Source organism: Pan paniscus, chromosome 5 (genome assembly GCF_029289425.2).
Source record: "Pan paniscus chromosome 5, NHGRI_mPanPan1-v2.0_pri, whole genome shotgun sequence".
In the NCBI taxonomy this organism is placed as follows: domain Eukaryota; kingdom Metazoa; phylum Chordata; class Mammalia; order Primates; family Hominidae; genus Pan; species Pan paniscus.
The window spans coordinates 40190954-40215175 of record NC_073254.2 but is presented as its reverse complement, the minus strand read 5'-3'; the positions used below and the strand labels follow the sequence as shown (position 1 = coordinate 40215175).

General features: G+C 37.0%; 1 protein-coding gene across 16 annotated transcripts in view; it reads right to left on the bottom strand.

Moving 5' to 3' along the window:
• CARMIL1 (capping protein regulator and myosin 1 linker 1) overlaps positions 1-24222 on the bottom strand; it is a 340777-nt gene that overhangs the window by 52238 nt on the left and 264317 nt on the right. For all 16 annotated transcript variants that reach the window (XM_063605168.1, XM_063605169.1, XM_063605172.1 and 13 more), the window contains 3 exons: positions 17283-17458; positions 14280-14367; positions 11533-11682 (listed from right to left, as the gene is read on the bottom strand). In XM_063605168.1, the coding sequence (XP_063461238.1) occupies positions 11533-11682; positions 14280-14367; positions 17283-17458 (414 nt within the window). The remainder of the gene's footprint in view (positions 1-11532; positions 11683-14279; positions 14368-17282; positions 17459-24222) is intronic.

Below are 24222 nucleotides of genomic sequence, written 5' to 3'. Positions count from 1 at the left end.
ACAACTCCTTCAGGTTTTCTTTCCTCTTAACTCTGTTCACCCCACTTTACCTCTTTAATTTCTATTAATTATTAAATCTGCTGCCTAAAATAGTTTCTCAAATAAGTCAGAAACACATATAAATCCAAGAAATACATTTATATAAGGCTATATAATCTAGACAAGAATTTATAAAAGAAATCCCTTGCAGTTATATTTGGAGCATGGAAGTAATTTTTTTGGTCCAGTTTCCAAGTGTTACTTTTCAGAATGAAAGTCAATGTGATTTTCTTCAGCACATACATCAAAGGCCAAAGCTAAAAACCATTTATTTTATATTTTGATTTTTTTAAAGGATAGGCTTGTGATAGAGGTTTGGCCTCGGCCCTGAGAGATGGAAGAAATCTTAAATATAAATTCCAGTAGTGACAGAGGTTTCCTCTGAGGCACATTTAGGGAACCTGAGAATTTGACAGGCCCATTTCACTCTCTGAATGTCTACATGTGAGCTGAAGAATGAAGCTTAACTCATCCCAACTTTAATTGATGTTTCTAAACTATAACAGTACAATTAGAAATTTAGACAGAATCACTTAATTTATCTACTGTGACCTAATTTTAAATGGCCAAAAGCATAATGTGGAGTGGAGTCATGCACTAGTTTTCTTTCTCCCTCCACCCACATTCAGGCCACTTCTTTTTGTCATTCCCAAATTTCAGCCCAAGTAAATCTACCCTACTTGTTCCCTCCTCAGAAAGTCTTTAATCTCAGAGAATATTTGGTTAAACCTGAGATTCTATCAGGCAAGAAGGAAAACAATCCAATTCAAAGTTAGGGCAAGAAGTACAGCCTGATTAACCACAAGGGCTGAATTTGGAAGCATCACATGTGTTATATGTATGGGCAGCTTCCAGGGGCAGAGTCCTCTACCCCAGATCTTTCTGCTGTTTCCATCAGTTCAGGCATCTACAATCCATGCCATTGCTTGCCCCATAATTGGAGGAGGTATGGATTTGCTACCATAGGTTAGTATCTCCCCCAGTTCCACTGAGAATAATAAACCTCTATAAAGAAATAATTGGCCCGTGGGAATAAAGATACTATCCACCGAACACTCAGTGTAAGCCCTCAGTGCAAAGGCTCTTTCCCACCACAAACCTCTCCTGGGTCTTTGTTTCCTGGGATTCAGGCCAGCCTGAAGACCACGAATTCTGCAGACAGAGAACGTGTTTGAGAGTCAGATCATGTGGAGTTGGGCTTTCAGCTGCAGCTACTGCTTATTGCAATGTGATGGGGGAAAGTGTGTTAACATCCCTGACTTCTAAGAGTCTCATCTGAAAAATGGGTTAAAATAGCTACCACACCTGGCTGCTATGACAAAGCACTGGTTACAGTGGGTGGGTGGTTTTAATCTCTTTCTCCTCAGCAACTTGCTGACAGCTTGGTAATCTATAATGTTCTCATTAATTGAACCTCATCAGTTTAAAGATAACTTTTTCATGCAAGAATTATTTTCTATAGCTCCCAGATTAATCTGCTACTACTGATATTTATTGATGGCATTAGCTATATAGAAATCAATAACATGTAATTCCAGTTCTTTCAAGAAGCATACAAAGAAAACCCATGCAAGTAATTATAATTCAAAGCCAGGAGGAGGGAAATGAATTTTACTTAGCAATTTTGTGCCAGGCACTGCTCTAGATACTGGGGATATGTGGTCAACAGCACAAAGTCCTGGCCCGCCAGAAGCTTATACCTTCACAAGTAAGTAAGATCACTTCAAGTTCTAATAAGTGCTAAGATAATATAATATGCGAGGTGACTGGAAGGCTTCTTTGGCTCAGAGGATCAAGGACAACTTCTGAGAAAGAAACACTGGAATTGTGACCTAAACAGTGCGAAGACAGCCATGGGACAAGTTGGTGGAGAATATTCCAAGGTGAAGGAACAAGAGCTGAGATGGGAGCCTGGACAAGTTCTAGGGAAAAGCAAGAAAACCACCAGTGGCTGGAGGGAAGAGAACAAAGGAGAGACTAAAGTAAGATTAGGAGACAGAGACAGAAGGCAGACCATGTAGGACCTTATGGACCATGAACCTTATTCTGGGTACAATGTGAAGCTATCAGAGGATTTGACACCTTAGATACCAATCTGATTTCCATTTAGAAAACTCTTCTGGATACTGAATAGGGGATCGATTGACTGCAGAAGCAACAGTGAAGGTAGATGTGTGAGGTACAAGCCTGTTTCAAGAGTCCAGACAAGAATCAAACATGTCTTGGATGAGGGAGGGAAGACAGATTTGGACAGTGAAAGAACAAGAGAGATTGAGGCTGACAGGTAGAGTTCAGAACAAATGGGTAGAAATAGAAAGTCACAAAGCTGATGGTGAAGCCTTAGGGAGGGAAAGGGGGAACTCAATGATTCTATTTGGGACATACTATATATGAGATACTTTTTGAACAGCTAATTGGAGATGTCAAGTAGGAAGCTGAAAATATGTACCTGTAGCTGAAGGTAAATTTTTATTTTTATTTTTTATTTTTTTGAGACGGAGTCTCACTCTGTCGCCAGGCTGGAGTGCAGGCTGTTTCGGCTCACTGCAACCTCCAACTCCTGGGTTCAAGCAATTCTCCTGCCTCAGCCTCCTGAGCAGCTGGGATTACAGGCATGTGCCATCATGCCCAGCTAATTTTTGTATTTTTAGTAGAGACAGGATTTCACCATGTTGGCCAGGATGGTCTCGATCTCCTCACCTCATGATCTGCCCGCCTCGGCCTCCCAAAGTGCTAGGATTACAGGCGTGAGCCACTGTACCTAGCCGCTGAAGGTAAATTGAGATAAATATCATGAATGTGAAAAAAGAACAATGCTGATAGAACTGAAGAGGCAATGATCACTTCAGGGAAGGCAGTCTGGTGAGCGCACCTGTACTGTGGCTTTACTTGGGCATGGATGACTCCTTATTCAGACTTGACTACTGAGCCCCAGAGCTACTCCTGGACATCACAACCAGGGCCTTGTGAGTACCTCAATCTTGATGAACAAAACAGAAGTCACCACTGTTTCTGCAAAAACCTAGCCCATCTTACAGCTTCCTCACCTTTGGTGGCTGCTTGCTACCTTAAAAATAAACAAATAAACAACAAACAAACCCTTAAGTGAGATCTACAAGGTTCTGGGTGATAAGGCTCATGCCTTCCCTTCCAGCCTCCCCAAATTGGGTTCCTCAATTTATACTAGTTCCTCAAATTGCACTGTTCTGTCTTCACTCCAGAGCTCTATATGTGCCACTCTCCCTACTAAATTTACTTACTCATTTTCATTCCAGAAAACTTCTCTTTCTCATGCCATCTCTCATTGTACCAGCAGCTACTGAGGGCCTAGTATGTGCCAGGCATGATGCATAGAACCTTCCTCCAGGAAGCCTTCCTTAACAACACCCCTCCCCCAGGCTGGGCTGGACACCACTTCTCTGTGCTTCCATAGCAACCTGCCTACCTTTACCAGAGCACTTTCCCACCATATCTAATTTTTCACTTTACTAATGTATAACCACCTCAGTCTGAAAATGAGCTGAGGCCCATATGTAACAGCAATATTTTTTTTTTAATGAGTAAAGACAATGAAGAAAAAAATGAAGCCAGAATTACAGCTTAATACAACAAACTATACTTCTTCAGGTACTGCACACTTTTTATAGGTCAAATGCACATTCAGTTCTGAGCCTCTCAGTTAACAATACCAAAGTGAGACACATGGCACAATCCATCGTGTCCATAAGACAGAAGGCAAACTACTCAGAACGTCTACTACTCTTGCCTGCAATCTCACCTGGATGTATCTGTAACAATTGCACTTTAAGATAAAACAGAGTGACAATAATAGTGGTATAGACAGTATAAAGAGTACATATGGTAACAAATTTCATAGGGATATTTATTAAAGTGGTCCTCAATGAAGATCAACAACATAAGGCAAAAGCACTCTTCAGTAAAAATGATTCCATGGGAGCTCAAAACAATGAAACAAACAATGAGCCTATTTACAAGAGGCTCTCCAGGGTACCAAATCCTCTTCTACTCCTGCATCTCTGCTCAGGCCCTTTCCTGACCTGGACAGTGCAGTGGAGAAATAATAAGATCATGCATGAGCTGCTGTGTGGCTAATATTTTGAGAAAGTTGAAACACACCAGGTAGAGAGAGTTATTATAGATGAAAGTTTCTCAAACTTTTTTTGACTGTGACCTATTCCTAAGACATATATGTTATTATGTCACACCCCAATTTACACATGCATGTATGTATAACTGAAACAAACATTTGGTGTAATATGATACTTATGGATACATTTTGTATAATATGTTACTTATGATACTTAATATGATACAAAATATATTCATACTTTATGTCAGATCATTTTTTTTAATCCTGGTTGCAACCATTATACTGATTTCATGACTCACTAGTGGGTTGTTACCAAAGGTTTGAAAGATGTAACCTGTATGAATTTAAGCCTTTCTTGATGACCTCATTTCAGTGGTAGATTCATAGCTTCCAGCATCCAAGCAAATTCAAGTGATTTACACAGACGGTGGTTCTGTGATCCACCAAAACTACCTTGCCACTTCTTCCCCTCAATGTAGCAAGCCTGATGGGTGATACAATGGTTCTTTCACCTTCCATTCCTAGCAAGAAGCCAAGAATACCTGGTATATGATGGATGGACAATAAGCATTTGTTGAAAAAATGAATGGCCATCTAGTCTATGCATGGCTTAAGGGATCTTCTGATAGCTCATCGCTACCTAAGACTTCAACATCAAGTACAACTGCCTCCTCCTCTGGGCTCTGTTGAGAGCCAGCAGCCACCTTCTTCCAGATGTTTCTTTTACCCCATCACCTGGGTAAACAAGTCCTCTTTAAGGACTTCCCATTGTCTTCCTCTTTAGGCAGGTTCTCTCACATACATATATACAGACAAGAATTACATCCTTAGTATTTAAAAACATTGTTTTCTCCAATTTGAATATTGTTTAACTCAGAAATTAAAGAGGAAACCTTTCATCCCAAAGGGATTTGATCTTTTATTCTAACTGGAAAGCAGTGATAATTTGGAGCTTTTTTGACATAAACGAAACGTCGTTGATGCAAATGTCATCATGGCATGTTGAAAAGCATGAGGTTTCTAAGGGAGGAAAAGTAAGACTGAGTTTAGAGAAATTATTTCACTTACTATTGGCTCTACTGTACTCTACCCAGGAGCCATTAAATCTGTGACTGCTTGTAAATAACTTAATTCATTTAGACTCAGTTAAAATTAAAATTCACTTACAATTTTTCCTCCTTAAGTATATTCCTATGTCATATGCACACACACAGAAAATGGAATGGTTTCTGTTTTATAAATCTGCAGGTTACTAGAGACATTTAATATAGTTCATGTTTAGTTTATGATTACAAAATTACCTTTTATAATGATAATTACATGTCAAAATTAAGCTCATAAGAATCACCATTTCCAATCAACAAGTCAGGTGCCCAATTTGGGTGCTGGTTTTGGAATGCCCTGACTAGTCACAATTGGTTCATGTTTGAAGTCATTTTGTGGAGGGATTTATTTAGTATGCCCCATCTTCTCCCTTAGGAGTTTAGCTCCTACTGGGAGCTTTAGGGCTCTGGGAGGTGAAGCCTGCTCTGTTACCTGCAGGGCAAAGGTGTAGGATTCATCTCTTTCTAGAAATAACTGCAATAAGAGGGAAATCTTTTGTCTCTTGGGTGGCCTGTGAGGGCAGTCAACACTGTACCTTAGGCCTTGTTTTAATCCTTTAAAAAAGATGTCTGGCCGGGTGCGGTGGCTCATGCCTGTAATCCCAGCACTTTGGGAGGCCAAGGCAGGTGGATCATGAGGTCAGGAGTTCAAGACCAGACTGGCCAAGATGGTGAAACCCCATCTCTACTAAAAAATACAAAAATTAGCCAGGCACGGTGGCAGGCGCCTGTAATCCCAGCTACTCAGGAGGCTGAGGCAGGACAATCGCTTGAACCAGGGAGGCAGAGTCTGCAGTGAGCCGAGATCATGCCACCGCACTCTAGCCTGGGTGACAGAGCAAGACTCTGTCTCAAAGAAAAAAAAAAAAAAGATATCTGGGTCGGATCTCTGGAAGCTCCCTGGAATAGGGCCTCTGATAGTGGTATTCATGTGATTTAAAAATTAAAAGAGTAACTCTGGGTCTTGAGGCAACAATGAACTCTTCAGGGATGGAAGATGCATTCCCGGCATTTTGACAAAGGACTGTAACAAATATTATTCCATCAGAACAAGGATCTCTGAGGAAAGAAATAATAGTAATAATAAAATAAAAAATAAAAAAATACTATTACAAATTTTGAGGAACACACATTAACCATTTTCGTTGGACTCAGAGAGTGTAATTTTGAAACTTAGAATTTGGAAATAAAGGTGTCTTAATCAATTGCTTTCTACTAGTTAAAAAGTTAACTCTGTTTTCAAAAGTAATATCAGTAAGAAAAAGACATTACAGAATAAAATTATAAGAGAAAATTAACAATTATGACTTGAACAACCCTCTGCACATAGTTAATATTAGTGTAAACCATTTTAAATGAGACATATTGACTCAATAGTCTGTGCTTGGCGACACTGTGAATAGATTAGTTCCATTAATAACTGTTGGTACTTGAGAATAAGGCCATTTGTTTAAATTTCTTCTCAAAAATAGTATTTTGACCAAGTCAAATAGACTTTTGCTGAATTTTAGTCTGTATTTAAAAACTTAAAAAATATATACTGAAATTTGAAGTTGAATTTGTTAAGGGAAAATAATTGCTATTTTATCATTGGAGACAGGATTCACAAAGATGCGTTCTGTAATAATTCAAGCTTTTTAAGATTCTTTTCCTAGGAACAGCAATAAGCGGACAAACTGCTCCTCTGCATGAATATCTTTTGATTTAAAACTGGTATGATGCTCATTAAAATAATTGAAAGAATTACATACAATTAGTGAGCTAGTTATGCCTAAGGAGCAGACACTGGCTCTTCACTCACTTGGCATACTACTTAAATCCCAAACTTCTGCTATTTTTTAAAGATGGTATACTATATATGGTGACAAATTAAATATTTAGAGATAACTAATCAGTAGAACTAAAACTGCATCCTTCAATACCCCAAGGACCAGTAAGACACCAAAGTTCAAAGATATGGTTCAGAATACTGATTTCCTAAGAGCACCCAACTGCAGAAGAACAGATGGTCTGTGAACAATAAAGATTCTAAAGAAATACACGTTTCAGCATGACATATAAGGCATGTGGGTTGAAATGATAAGAAGCATATAGGAAAACTAATTAATCATTGTCACCAACAAAATAACATATATAGAGAGAGGCACAGGAGGTTTCAGGTAAGCCAAAAGTGGGCAACTTCATTTCTAACAATTGGATAACAACTGAACACAGCAGATATTTGACACACGTTTCCAACAATGTTTAAAAACTACAGGCTACCATTATGGTTATATGACACTACGCCTTCTATTTGTGTTTCTGTTCACATGTTCATTTCATCTGGGGCTAGTAAGCACCTATTTTACAGAAATCAATGTGGTATAACTAAATTGAATGCAAATTTTAATCCTTTTGTAAGAAATACCATAGATGAAATCCATATACTCATTATAGCAGACTAGTTAAATGCAGACTCTGGCACCAAACTGCCTGCCTTTGGTTAACCTTGGGTTACTTACTTTACTTTTCTCTCCCTCAGTTTCCTCATTTGTTAAACAGAAGGTATGAATAAGACCTTATTATTCAGGTTGCTATGAAGATTGAACTGGTTAACAGTCACAAAGAGCTCAGAATAGTGCCTGAACATCACAGGTACTACATAAGTGTTAAGCACATGAATAAGAAGGCTTTTTAAACCATTTAATTTTCCGCCCTGCAGTTAAGGAGATGTCAGACTCTCGGGGGCTAAGAGAGTAGACACAGGCTGTAAAACAGTGCAGGTGATTTTAATAGTTTGTGTTATCTTCCTCCCCACTGTGTCCTACCACCTGAACTAGATTACCTCTTAGTTTCTTCTCGTTAAAAGAAAAAGATCATTTATCTTATTGGAAACAAACAAAATTCCCTTTTCTGACACTCTGTTTAAAAAGAACTGCCTTTTTCTTTAACTTTACAAAATTAAGTTTGATTAGAAGCTTAGTTATCCTCCAGCAGATAACAGGTCCCAAGAAATCACTCAAATCATTATTACTTCAGCCTTTGCTTAGTCAAAACAAAAGTTTAATTGTTGTTGACTAAGTGATGAATTTCTTTCAAAGAAATCAATCGTATGGATTATCGTTTCCAACTCCAGGAAGGTAAATATTAAAATTCAAATTAATATAAATTTCTACACATAACATGCCCTTAAACCTCCCCTAGTGCAATTATAACTATTGGTTTTTTAAAGAGACTTAAGCACTGAAATGGAATTGACATTTGGACCAGGGAGAAATGGAAGAAAACGTGAAGACTAGAAATCCAGGGGCAGGGGACAAAAGGGTTCCCAGAATCTCTGCCCAGTTTCCTAAAGAAATGCTCAAAAATGGGTTTAGTAGCTATGAACATCCTGCACAAAAAATGCCAGGATCTGTGAACAAACTTAAATCTGTGAATAGCAGGTTGGTGATGTGTCAAAGTTCCTTTGGAATTCATAGGGAAAGTTTCACCGTTCTTTGGGCTATAAACAAACATTTTTGGTAATAGTAAAATTACAATATCTCCCAAAGCAATCAAATTCAACAGTGCTGTAGCTCCATCTGTGGCACAAATTCTACCCACCAGGGGTTTTTAATTCCATGAGGGAAAGGTTGCATGCATGTACTTATGTACTTGCCCTTCTGATAGTTTTTCTACACAACAGTTAATCTTGAGTCCTAACTTTCCGGATCACTTAAGATAGAAATGCTGCCAAGGAAAATGCATACATTCATTTAGAAAACGATCACGAATTAAATGCACCTCCCTTTGAAATATGGACTGCAAACTTTTTTCCCCCAATGGCATCGTATGAGGGTCACAGCTTGAAATATCTGGTAATAGATGTCAATAACAAACAATAATGGTTTGCTACTTTGATTATGAAAGGAGGCATTAAAAGAGCAATCTATTGCTCTACTCCTTCCAAATTAGCTATGAGTTTGTACCAGCTCAGAAAATCGATTTCCTTTAGGAGAGGGATCCTTGCGCTTGGGGCAGCTGCTGCCATGTGAATGGTTCTATCTTTGGGTGGCTTGGAATTGATGGTTAGGCTGAAAGTATACACGAAATTATTATCAATAGTATAAAATCCCGACTTGCACTTTTTACACACACAAAAATATGCTTTTTCATTACACTAACAGCAAATTTAACTCTGGTTTTCTACTACTTAACAACTTATTAGCCTAGTTAGAACAATGAATGAAGACAATATTTATTAGAACAAAAGCTGCTTTCATGACTTAAAAACTCATGCCTACCTATATATTCTTTTTTTGATGAAGAGCTCTTGTGTTTCTCTGTCACTCCCTCAACACCCAGGGCCCTGCTCCTCACCCTAGGACTCAACACAGGCTCATCTCAGGAATGGCCCTCCCTGCTTACCTCCTTGGCCCTTTAAACCAGATAAAGTCTACCCTCCTAACGTGGCTTGTCCTGAGAGTTGAATTCAAAGAGATCTACATCTACTCCTGCCTCTTTAGGCATCATGGCAACATGAATGTTTTTACAATGGATGCTGACTCACAAGGGCTGTGCCTGCTGCAGGGCTGTCCCTTAAGTTCTGAGGGTGGTCTTCCAACTGCATTTTTTAAAATTATTCCTTTCCTCCACCCTCAACTCACTCACTTAAAACAAACAAACAACCTTTTTCTTCCTTTCACAAAACTAAACCAAATTAAACAAACAAAAAAACTTACTTCCAAACAAAGTTTACACAGTTTAAAATCAATGTTACAGTAGGTGAGCCAGTCTTTCATAACCAACTTTTCCTCATTCCAAACCACATCATCTATAAACCTAATAAAATACATTTTACTAGCTTGTTTTTTCCTTCACCCTTTTCCAATTTACACATGACCAAATAAATCTGGTAAGAAACGTGATATGTGGAGTTGATTTCAAATTTTTAATTCAAATCTATTTCTTATTATTTATTTTCTTTTAGGGCTAGTCTAAGAGCTTTCCAGAACAATTATCCTATAACATAGTGTCCAACTTCTAATGCCTCAAAAGGCAAACAAACTCAAAATACTTATGAAATATAAATTTTATAATGAGATGGACAACCAAGTTTTTAAAAACTTGACAATTTCCTCCACCCAGATTAAATATATGTGCAGGTTTATATAATTATATAGAAAACTGTTTTTCAGCCTTATTTAGTGATATTAGAAGGTTGCTTGCAATCTTGGATTATACATTAGGCTTTCTTTGCTGTTCTCCTTGTATAGGACAGGACTTTACATAGAGAACCCTCAAATATTTTATTCACAGACTTTAAAACATGATAACAGTGGTTTATAAATAAGTAAACTTCTTAACACACTACATTCCCTCCTAGGTTAGAAAAGTAATATCGGCCATATCAGATCCTTGGTGTTCAAAGTTAAAACAAGTACTATTTCTTAACAATGGCTTCATCTAAAAATTACTAAAATCACAAGCTAATGTAGAAACATTTGGACATATAAGTAACCAACACCTAGTCTTACCACCACCACCTCAGATTATAAGGAATTATTAAAAAGTAAACATTTTGTAAGACATAAACATATTGAATACAGAGGATGATATAGACACAAACAATTGTTTCATGGTAAAGTGAGAAGTAGCTATGCTGATTAATATAAATTTTAAAATAACTAAATAGGATTCAGATAAAATTTTCCTTAGAGTGAAAAGGTATTAACAACCTAAATACTCTAGTTATAGGGCCAGATGGATATGCTACGTGAAATTTAGAAAATGGATAAGAAATTAAGACCTACAGTTAGGTAAACATTATAGTGTGCATTCCATCTTCTAAAGCACATCAAATCAGATTAACGAAACATAATCTCATCTAAACAGGAAGCCCAAATTTAAGGGTTTGTCAAAAAGTTGTTTAACAAAAGAAAACAGGTAAGACCAAGAAAGAGTCACCCTATATATATTTTTTATTTGAAAAAGTCTTTCTCCACATTTTTAATGGCTTATTTATAATTTTATTTGAAGATATTTTCCTGTCACAAAAACCTTTAAGAGTTACCTAATCTATTTCTCCTAATTAGGAATTTTCCCACTATGGCTACAGGGCCTTAGAAGGGGGCTGAAGCTTCAGCTTTATTCACTTCATTAGCGGCCTCTTTAGGACTTTTCTGAAAGAATTGTCTGAGGGTGGGGACAGTGTTTTGTTTGGTCTGATTTCAAAAGGTGAGATTTGTTTAAAAAAAAAAAAAAAAACAATGGCACAGTCCAGTGAAAAGGGTAACGGTACCACCAGAGGATGTGTCTTACCATACAGGTATCCAGATCTTCCAAACGCTCTATCTCTGTTAGCTCCTCCACTGTGATGATGGAACGTTTAACTGGCTTCTCCTCAGCCAGCTCGATCTCTAAGGATTCTTGTTGAGGAAGGGTCTTGCCACGTCTGCTGAAATGGTCAGCCTAGAAGGTCAAGACGTGTACGAGGAGAAATTAAAGCACAGAGAAAGTGCTGGTTAGTAGGATTCCTGAAGATGTCTTCCACAAGATGGCGCAGTGGAGCACAAAGTTGACGAGTGACAAGGACAATTTTTAATACATTCACAGTACAGTAACTTACCTCCTTTTATTATCTTTCTTTGGAGGACAGAGTGTTTTAAGCAATAAGTTATAAATCTCTTAGTAAATGAAGGGACAACATAGTAGTGTTCTTTTTATTAATTTTATTTGATAATTCCTCTGAAGAAATGTCCTTCTATACTAAAAAGTATCTGAGAGTAATAAAACAATTCCAACTTTCATTATTTTTAAAGGACTGAAAAGAAGGAAATTACTAGCAAAATTTTAATTCCTGCTCGCTTTCATTGTTTTCATATAATGAATACCATATTTGATATGATTTCTTAATTTCCAGTGTTATACTTTAGGTAAACATAAAAAATTAAATAAGAGGTAGAATAAGCTTGGCTGAAATTAACAAACTTCAGTGCTGAGCTGATCTGACACCAGGAACTTTGATTTAATTCTTCTGAAACAATGAAAACCAGTTGGCAAGTCCACGGAAACTTTGAGAACGTTTACAAACTTAAGTTGGTGAAAATGGTATCTGAAAGTCATTGAAAACAAGGTTTCATTTTGAAGATAGTATTTCCTTCACATGAGACTTAATCTCTTTCCTTATAATCTAAATCAGCAGTATTAATGTTAAAATGAAGTTCAAACCAAAAGTGCATTCAGCAAATTTTTTCTCAATTAAAAAAATCAATACTTTCTGAGTAAATTCTTTAAGAAAAAACAAACGCAAAAAAGGGAAAAATTCAAACTTTCAGTGTAGTTCTCACATGAAGATTTCTGTTAGTATAATATGTACTATTTGTGTCATAAGTAAGCATTTTAAGGCCATTCCTGGAGCCATGGGTTATCAATAAACTGTTTCTAAAATAAGTTTATTTTAAAAGGATGCTCTAGGCCAGGTGCAGTGGCTTATACCTGTAATCCCAGCACTTTGGGAGGCTGAGGCAGGTGGATCACTTGAGGTCAGGAGATTGAGAAAGGATTTCACATGGTGAAACCTCATCTCTACTTAAAATACAAAAATTAGCCAGGTGTGGTGGCACACACCTGTAATCCCAGCTACTCGGAAGGCTGAGTCAGGGGAATCACTTGAACCTAGGGGCAGAGGTTGCAGTGAGCCAAGATCACACCACTGCACTCCGGCCTGAGTGACAGAGCAAGACTCCATCTTGAATGAATGAATGAATGAATGAATGGATACTCTATTGCTTTTGTTTGTACTTATTTTTAAAAAGGCTGAATCAGGAGCTCTAAACAATCATGTAGCTCTTTACTGTGCCAGGAAATAGAAAACAGTGTTTCTTACATTCAATGTGGTGATAAACTGGTTTTTTATATTTCCAATTTAGCACAAACCAATATACTGTTAAAATACAATAAAAAAGAAAAATCAGAAAGATAACATGTGTTTGGATACTCTATCTTTTTTGGTGCTACAATGAAAAACTACATTTTTTCATATGCACTGATATTGGAAGCTCAAGAAGTTTCTGGATGCTTCCTCCGGGGAACCATCCATTAGTGGGCCACCTCTGGTCCACAGGCAGCATTTGAATTGTGCTATTAGAGATATCTGTCTTGTCTTTCAGATTTTGGAAGACAGTCTTACACGTTTTTCTCAAATGAATTTTTCAAAAACACGCATTTTGTCTGTTTCATGTAGAAGAAGCTGTTGCTGCTCCTCTCATTTTAGGATTCTCTAGTGTCACCCAACAATTCAATGCCATAAAACTGGTATCTCCATCCCGCACAGTTAAGAAAACATTGAAGAATTATTTTTCTTGAAGGAAACATTGCTATAACTTTCCTGGGAGACTTCCACTGCATCATATTGAGACATAAGATATAACCAGTTATAAAAGCTTAATCTGTACCTCAGAGAACTTCCTGAAGTTTGCGCAACATTGAGTTTCTGATACATTTTTTCATATGCACTGATATTGGAAGTAAAATCCCCTACCTTGATGCAGAACCAGTCTCTAGATGAAGAATTTTTTTTTTTTACCTTGGTTATATCCAAGGCACCTGTGGGGCAGTCAGCAACTATCCATTACTAAATTATGCCCATTTTGTTCTTGCACTTTCTTTATTCAAATATTTTTATTTTCTCCCATATTTTTAGAATAGTCCATTATCAAATAATCATATCAACAACAAAATGAGCAAAGATAAATTAAAATGTTAATTTCAGACTTCAGTCTCAACATTTCTTCCCCAAGCTTTTGACCTTTATAATAAATGAACAATAAGATTTCTGGATACAATCAGTTCTGCTTTCCCTTATCATTCCCTCTGGAGAAGTTCTAACATGCTCCAGAATGGCTAGAAGCAATATAGAAGAGAAAGGAGGAAAACCAAGATCACAAACCATAAAGCTGTAATAGTGTGAAATGCAGAAAAGAAATCACATCCCCACACCGGAAGTCATCCTGCATCACAGCAGAGCTGAAACAGGAGGTCCTGCTCAAGATGTGCACAGCACTCACCAGTTTATGATGGCAATGTGAGAGTGCATCCAGGATTTCGTCCACAATTCTATCAGACAGGAAGGAGGCCACTGTCAATTTTACTTCACTGTGTGAAAATCAAAAGGACAGAGTACCATTTTAATTTGTGCAAGAGGGGAAAATCATCCACCCTTGCTGCTATAGTGATAAGGTCAACTGTGATTCCATTTCTGTCTTTGAAAGTGGAATATAAGAATGTGTGAACAGGACTAAGGATTTCCAAAAATAAACCTTAAACACTGCCATAAACACACAAGTAACAGACTTTCTTTACCAATTTCAACCTGCCTCTGCAATTTCAAAACTCAAGATTTAATGGTAGAAATGAAAAACATCTGGATAAAGACAAAGTTAATGGGAACCATATGTACCGTGTGGTGAGGAACAATTCATCCATTGACATAAAGGAAAACAAACCTGGACTGGAGTAAATTAAGAAAGTCTAGCCTGGTTGTTAAGTCTTAGTTACTGCTTTAGTATGCGTATCAGTCACCCTTTTAAAAAACTTTTCACCAATCAAATGATACCATAACTGCGTCTGCTTTGACTGACCATCTTACTTTGAATATTTACAAAATCACCTGCCCTTATCTTTTATGAAGAGAGGTTACTAAAATTTGCAGTTCTGGTGCCTGTTGCCTGACCTCAGAGAGTTGTCCACACAGCAAAAAGTGGCTTGTTGTTTTTACTAATAAACAGACCCAGCCACTAAGATTCTGTCAGATGGCTGGTATTTTTGTTTGCATTTTTGCAAATTTGGTATTCCCAAGAATTCCACTTTCATGTGTGTTCTCGGTCTGAATATCTTAATGCATATATGTACAAATGTACATTAAGCACAATACATTTAAAGGTAAATATGTGAGAGAAATCCATACCTATATTCCAATATTGTCGCATAAGCTAACGTTGAAAATATATTCGTGTAACACGGAAAAAATCTTGCTAACCTAAAGGCAATAATTTGCATGGAGATTTCTCTGCCCGGGGAGATTTCTGAATAGAAGTACTAGTTTTTTACTTAGAGTAAAAATTATCTTAAGCTAAAGATAAAAAAATACATTTAATTTCTGCCCCTGAAACAAGGTATCACTAGCTATTTGCTTTATCTGATACTTTACTATTCCCCAGAGGTGTCTACTGATAAGATTCACCCAGGTCTCATATTAAAAATACAGGTTACTGGATCCCACCCCAAACTTTCAGAGGGACCTGAAAATCTAATTTTAAGTACTTCCTCTGATTCTTTTTAGGCATGTTTAGAAATTATACTTCCTCATAAAACTATAGGTTCAATAGTTTCTCTTTCTCTCCTTCTCTCTGAAAGTGGGGAGGAGTGGTTTATCTATTTCAAATTGTAGCACCAAAAAAAGATAGAGTCTTAAAAACGCAATTATTTTTTAATATCTCAGGATCATTCTATCATTTTGCTACCGGATACTATGCTTCCTTCCTGGTTAAGCTTCCAGTTTGCAAAGGTTTTAGAGGAAAAGAGTCAACTTAACCTGCCCATGCAAATGTGCATATTATATGAATGTATACATACATGCATGTGTAGGTGTAAATATTTTCATTCTATCAATGTTCAGTATAATGCATTATAAAAAGCCAAGTATGGAGTTAATGGACATAAAATTGATTCATTGATGTGTATTCTATACTGCTGTTCAACTTTCAGAATTTGCCCATTTTCAAAGGAAATGATCATATTTGACAGAATTTGATACTCAAAGCTATCAAAATATGATCTATTTGTGGCTGAAACCACTATTATGAAAGAATAGTGGCCAATACATTATTTTCTCCTTAATGTTTAGGCATCTCCAACAAAAAAATTCTCAAACCACAGGTTATAAGAATAAGTAAGCACACCTAGTGAAGGGCTAGAGTTTATAAAGTCACTAATCTATGGGGTCCTATAAACCCTCTAGAAGTCTTTTCTAAAATTTCTCAAGTCCTTTCAATTGCCTTACAATTCAGCTGAGTAGGATTTAGGGGCTTCAGTAAAACAAAACAAACAAACAAACAAACCCTGAGATTATTCAGTTACTGCAGAATTTCTAAATCCTCAAAGTTCTATAATCTGGATTTAGAGTCATCAGCCTTTGATATCTAGTTAACAATAATATAATTTGGGGCTTATTTTGTTTTTGACTCATTTTTCTCATGGATTGTCATTTAGCTGTATCATTGTGTGTTAGCACCACCCCCAGCTCTATAGACAGGAGCTATCATTTCTGCTACATCAAAATATCTTTATCAATATTCAAAAATGGTTAAAATGGAAAATTAAAAAATGCTTCTGAACTTAGTTTTTAGTTATCTGATTCCCCAACTAAGAAACATTATGAGAATTAGCTGAGCTATAATGTAATATTGTTGATGGACCAAGAGTCTCTATGTAAAAATTCAGAAAAGTTTGCCAGTAATCACAGCTTCTAAATATTTACATCTTGTCATATTTTTCAAACTTTTTCAAACAGAAATCTAGGTAAACACTGCAAAGACACCATTAATACACATATAGTATTACAGTCCCACCAAAATAACCCAGAAGGAAAATATGGTAAGGTCAAAGTGGGCCTCTCCCTATTTATAGGCTGTGCATTTGTTCACAGTGCATGACGGTAAAAAGCAAACTGATCTCAATCTTCAAGCTAGTGATTTGTAAAGGTGAAAGATAAACTTCAGAAACAGAAAACAGGGATTACAAACATGTACCCCCTCTTAAATATAAAACCTTTAAACAGAGCAGATAATTCTATGTCCTTAAGTAATGCAGGCATTTACGTGATTATCTCATTTTGGAAATGTATAAAACTTATGCATTTATGCACAGTTATATTTATATACAGTTTCTGCCTATTAAACATGCCTAAACACATTATATATGGATACAGCCAACAATAACCCTCTTTACAGCTGCCTCGACTGCATTTACAGAAACTGCAGCTCCTAGGTTTATTAACATTATAAACCTACCTAATTTTGTTAAGGATATCAATTCCAGACTGCTCCAACAGGACATTTTTAACAAAGGTACGTGGAATAGAAATCTTTTCGGTGCTGGCATGAATCAAGTCTTGTCGAATGTGGGCTTTTTTCATCACATTGGGACAAAGATTCTCAGCAGCATCAACCATGGACTCAAGCAACGCCTGCAATGCAGCACAAGTGAAAGGAAGAGATGATGACACTGCACCCGAGGCGCCCGCCATAAAACTGAAAGGTGGTTATATATGACACGGAGCCCTCAGAGAACAGGAGCACGACGGAGTCCCAGAGCGCAACCAAGAATTCTGAGCTGCCCCAGGGTGACTTGTGACTGTTGGATGATCATTGATCTCTGGTAATCACTTTAAATCAGACACTTGGCAGAACCAAGCAAGCTTCATGCTGGCATCTGAAGTGTTATGGCGTGTCAGCTGTACTTAACACAAAGCCATTAACGAGAAGATTAAAAAATGCAAACATCAAGCCTTTATACACCCCCTTACCACAAGAACTTGTTTTCCCTGGTACTAGAACACAAAGTCACAGGTAACCCTAGAAAATATATCATATTTGAATGCTTCTGAGATTCTGCAAATCACAGAAACTCCAAATTAGGGTGAACCATTCAATTGCTCTATCAAAACAGCAGTAGCAGAAAAATCACAGAAACTACTGCCAATTTTACTCTTTTAAAAGAAAAGCTTTAGGTAAGATATTAATTATTATGACAACAATAAACTATAGGAAAATAACAGGCAAAAACATTAATAGCACCTTATAGACAGCATTAATAATAACACTCAAAACACATTCATATAGCACTTTAGAGTTTGAAAAATGTTTCTGCACATTTTATCCTTCCAACATCTGTGAAGATGGGTAGGGCAGCTATGCATGTGATCACCATTTTATGGTTGAAGAATGTGAGCTAAGGGAAGTTAAATGATTTGTCTGAGATGGGTGATACAGTTGGAAAGTGTGGAAAGGGTATCAGCGTCAGTGTCAAACCTAAATTTGAAATCTAGCTGAGTGACATTGGACAAAGTTACTGATCTCTCCATTTTACTTTCCTTGACCATAAAATGACAATAAAAACATTTTCACCTCATAGGATTATTGAGAATAAATAATATTACATGTCTAATGTGTTCCACAGAGTGTCTAGCACACAGTAAGAGCTCAGTATATCACAGATATTAAAAGCTCAATACATCACAGACATTATTATTAATCTGATTTCGAAGACTGTTCTTAATGATAAGAAACGCAGTTTTTGAAAGCGAGGCTTGGATCCTATTACTGGTCCAGTGTGAATTAGGACCAATGAAGCACTATTATCGAAAGACTGGTACAGCGGTCTATCTGCTCACATATTAAAATGCAAAGCACAATCCACCAGTAAAATTTCTCATTGCACTGCAGTGTGAGCAGCAGAGTAGCAGGCTGTTTACAAGGATAATGTGGAAAACCAGGGGAAGAGAGGAGGGAGGCAGCCGTTTGAGAAGTTTCCAAAAGCCTTTCCTATTTTGACAGTGCTCTGTCCCCATTATAACTGTGGTTGAATAATCACTGAATTAGTATATTTTCCAAGAAAGCTCCTATACCAATCATCTGCAAGAGATGCAAGTAAGTCAGTCTAAGGCAAATTAGTCTCCTCTTTGACACTGAGATAAACATATTTTGTTCTAGATGGAGTAATAGTCCGGCACTCCTGATACAAACAACCTCAGGAATCCAATACTCTGTTTTAATTCTGTCATGTTCTTCAACATATCAGTTACTTTCTGAAAGGTCTCCCTGCATGACAGTGCTAATTCAGTTTGAATGAACTTCACACCTAAAGGGAGGAAGCCTGGCTTCCAATGTAAACTCTGACATGAAATTTCTGTGGAATGTTAAGTGAGTAGTATTAAGTGAATAATCTTTGCGGATCTCTGCATTTTCATCTATAAAATTATATAAGGTCTCTTTCTGCTCCATGATCACATAACTTTGATCCTATAAAAACGAATTTTAGCCTGTCTGAGGCATTTAATTAATCCAGCAAATATTCTGCAGTTAGTTCCTTACCACCACCTCTATCCCAACAGTACAATACAGCACTTTAAAAGTAACTTCATCCAGGATTTCCTTTGATCCACGTAACAACTCTGTAGGTGAAGACAGACTTTAGATGAGGGAACTGGGGCTCACAGGACATAAGTGACTTGCTCAGGGTTGCTCAGCTGGTCACTGGAGTTGGTGAGATGGGGACTCAGGTCTTCTGTTTCCTACTCTTGTTTCCTATTATACCCATCTTCATTTAATGGCCCTGATCAGTATCCAAAAGAATGTGCCTTCCATCTCTGCTTCATTACTTATAAGTTTGTTCCCTTGTTCTCTTAAGTAAGCAGTATCTAGGGCTGCCAGGGTAAACTTTGCAGTGGCAGGGCTGGGAGAAAGATAAGAGAGGACTGCAGCCTCTCCTTCATGCCCCCATGGACCTCTGCACACCAGACCCTGTTCAACATCCATCATTACCATGGCTTCAAACTGTTATTCCAGTGAGTCTCAACCAAATATTTATCTACAATCACCTATACAATACATATGATATAACATATACACAATAAAGCCTAGGAAACTTTTCCGCCTGAATATATGCCATGGAAAGGTCAACTGCAAAGTATTGTCCTCCCCTCCCCACTCAAACAATAACAACTATAACAGCAAAATCAGCCTTTCTTGCTAATTCTTTACTGTGAAGAATGGTATTAAACTAGGTGAGAAATTTGCAAGTCTCACTAGACTCTACCTACCTCAACCCCTTCCACCACAACTATCTCCAAAACATGCTAAATTTATTCCTAGATATTTCCTCAAAAGTGGAAATATGTCAAAATTATTATTCTTTAGCACAGAACAAAAATCCCTGAAGTATCTGGTAGATGCTGAGCTTGCCAGCTTCATTTCTTGCCATATCTCTCTATTTCCTTTATAACTATTCATAATCCAATCATGGTTGCAGTTCCCTGTATGATCCAGGCTCTGTTTCCATGCTTTGCACACAATGTTTTCTTGGCCTAGATTCCTCCATTTTCCCCTCTGGGCCAGAATAAAACATCTGTACTCCTCTATACTCAGCTCAATATTTTTCTTTGAGAAGACTTTCTTTCTTCCCCTACTCTCTTCACACTCCAAGCTGTATTTGATGACATGCACTCTTTCCTGCTGCCATACAGTCGGAACCTCAGTGATAAAAAATAAAATAAAATAAAATGCTCAAGAAGTTAGTGACTTTTACCCATTTTTGGGCCAAGACACGCCTTTGAGAATCTGATGAACACTCATCCAGAAAAATTTATATGCAATTTTAATAGAATTCTGGAACTTCACAGAGAGCTAGAGTCATCAGACTCCAGATACAAAGTTAGAAGCTGGTGGCAATTGTGAAGTCCCACCTTACATCCCCAGGGCCTGGCACACTTCTTAAAACAATCACTAAGGAACATATTAAAAAGTATTACAGGCCCAAGGACTCACTAAGTACAGGTATAGTCCATCTTTTCTGTACTAAACTTCAGTGCTACCTCTGTCATTTCTAACATTTGAATATATGTATGGGTGTATTTATTGGATCTGTTTTTTTGGTTCATCTACCTCTGCATATTTTCCTAATTATCCTAAGTCTTAACATGCAGTAGAACAAGACTACCAAACTTCTTGTTCTTCTTTATATGTGTCTGGGCTATTTTTGAGCACTGCTTTTCCATATGTTTAGAATCAGCTTTGTCAAGTTCTATTAAAAACCTATTGGAATGTCTATTAGAATTATCAAATAACAGATAAATTTGAGGAAAAACTGACATCTGTAACAATAACTTTTCCTACCCAAAAATATGACAAATATTTTTATTTTAGAATTTCTTTAAAGTCTCTCAATAAACTTTCTCCATTGAAGTGTTAGAGATTTTTGTGTGATTTATTTCCTAGGTACTTTAGATTTTTCGGTTACTATTTTATTTTATTATTATTATTAATATTCTGAGATGGAGTCTCGCTCTGTTACCCAGGCTGGAGTGCAGTGGTGCCGTGATCTCGGCTCTCTGCAACTTCCATCTCCTGGGTTCAAGCTGTTCTTCTGCCTCAGCCTCCTGAGTAGCTGGGATTACAAGCACCTGCCACCACATCTGGCTAATTTTTTTGTATTTTTTTTTAGTAGAGATGGCATTTTGCCATGTTAGCCAGGCTGGTCTCGAACTCCTGACCTCAGGAGATCCACCTGCCTCAGCTTCCCAAAGTGCTGGGATTACAAATGTGAGCCACCATACCAGGCTCTCTGTTACTATTTTAACTGGTATTTTTAATGACATTTTCTAACTAGTTGTTGCTGACATATAGAAACACAATTTTTTTGTTGTTGTTGTTGTTGAGACGGGATCTCTTTCCGCCACCCAGGCTGGAGTGCAGTGGTGCAATCATAGCTCACTCCCACCTTGCTGGGACTACAGGCATGGGCCACCATGTCCAGCTAATTTTTAAAATTTTTGTAGAGATGAGGTCTCACTGTGTTGTCCAGGCTGGTCTCAAACTCCTTGGCTCAAAAGATCTTCCAGCCTCAGCCTCCCAAAGTGCTGGGATTACAGGTGTGAGCCACCGTGCCTGGCCTAACTTTTTACATATTGCTCTACCTCTAGAAGCCTTATCACACAAATTCAATAACTTACCTGCAGATTCTTTTGGGTTTTCTATGTAGGACATCATAAAATCTGCAAATTCTGATAATTTTTCTTCGTTTTTAATTCTTACATTTCTCATTTCTTTTGCTTATCATATTGCACTGGCTAAGACCTTCAGTATAAAGCCGAATAGAAGTGATGATTATAAACATCTTTGCCTTATTCCTGACTTTAAAGGAAATATTTTCCCCTATTTAAAAAAAAAGTAGACCTACGAAAAATTGGAAAAAATAGGACAATAAGCATCTATAAACCTAACTCTTAAAATTCACCAGTTGCTAATAATTTGCAATATTTGTTTCACCCCTCTCTGAAACACCTGAAAGCATGTTGTTGGCATCATGACCCTCACTGCTAACTTCTTAAGTTATCCATTAACAGCTCATTAGTTTTCAGGCTCTCCTCACTTCCAATATTGGTATTTAAAATCATGTATTTCACCCTAAGTACTGGTTTAGTTGTCTCCTACAGGTTCTTATGTTACTAATTACATTACTGTTTAATTCCTTATATCCTCTGATTTAAATTATGTCCTCCCCTTTGACCCATGAGTTAGAAGTAATTTTTAAATTTATAAACATGTGGGCTCTTTTTTAGTTATCTTTTGTTATTAATTTCTAACTTATTTGAATTGAGACCAGAAAATATGGTCTCTGAAATTGTGCAGATGACCTTTATGACTTCATGGGCATTTTTCATAAATATTCCATGGACACCTGAAAAAAATTTCACATTCTCCTTTTGTTGTGCACTGATTGAATAGTTGCATTAGATTACAATTAAGATTTCTGTTGTTCAAATCTTCTTCATCATTGTTTTACTTGATCTATCAATTATGGACAGTTATTTTAGAAGATCTCTACCACAATGGCAAATTTGTCCATTTTTCTTTGTAATTTTGTCCACTTATTCATTCATTTATATATGAAGCCATATGATTAGATGCTCACACACTTCAAATTCTTACATATTTCTGGAAAACTGGACCATTTGTCATTATTCACGGACCTGTTTCTCTCTGGTGATACCTCTTCTATTGCCATTTGGGTGGGATTCAATTCTGGCTTGGAACTCAACTTTGTACGATATTTAGGATCACTGTCACCTGCCCATGTCAGTCACTATGACACCAAAAATAACCCAACATTTCCTAATGCTCTTCTAGAAATGCACTATAACTTCTAGTTTAGTGCCTCTGTTTCAGTGATTATACTAGGAATTTTAACATGCATATTTTACTTCATGTGTAAAGCAACACAGTCCAATAGAACTTTGAGATGATAGGAATATCTGTGCTGTCCAATAAGGGAGGCATTAGCCACATGTGGCTACGATCCCTTGAAATGTACATAGTGCAAGGGAGAAACTGAATTTTGAATTTTGTTTAATTGTAATTTTAATGGCTACATGTGGTTAATGTGTAACACATTGGACAATACAGGTCTAATGCTGAATTCTTAACACTTCTCTAGAATAAAACTAGGACCTTGGATTGCTTTAACTGACTTTCTACTAACTTATACACTCATTTTCAGTACTTGCTTTTTAAAATGTTATAGCATGTTAGACATTAATGTCATTGTTTCATGTAATGCTACTATTTACTCATATTTGGACCTTCCCAGCTCATTAGTCTTTCTTGTAGCTCAGACTACATTTTTTGGATAATTTTTCTTTGTCTTGAAGTATATCCTTTAGTGTTTGGGGTGTGTGTGTGTGTGTGTGTGTGTGTGTGTGTGTAGTCTAGTAACAGTAAATGATCTCAGTTTTTGCAGTGATGAAAATGCTTTCATCTTCATTTGTAAAAACTAGGTCCATTGGGTATATAATTCTAGATTGATATGTTATGTACTCTCTAAAGTTTAAAGATATTATTTCATTGTCTTTTGGATTCCATTAACTATTGAGAAGTGAGCTGTCAGTGTTAATAGCGGTCTTTTTTTAAAAAAAGAGCCTCTCCCTGCCTGCCCCCAACCACCAACTCTGGCCTCCTTTCAAGATCTTTATCTTCAGCACTCTTCACTTTTTATTACAACGATTCTAGATGTAAATTTGCTTTTATCTATCCTGCTTTAGATTTCACTGGGCTTCCTGCATCAGAAGATTCTGGCCTTTAATTCATCTCTGAAATTCTCAGCTGTCATCTCTTCAAATGTTGCCTTCCTCTAGTCTCTGTTTTCTTTTTGGGGGGAAATCTAAATCAGGTTTAT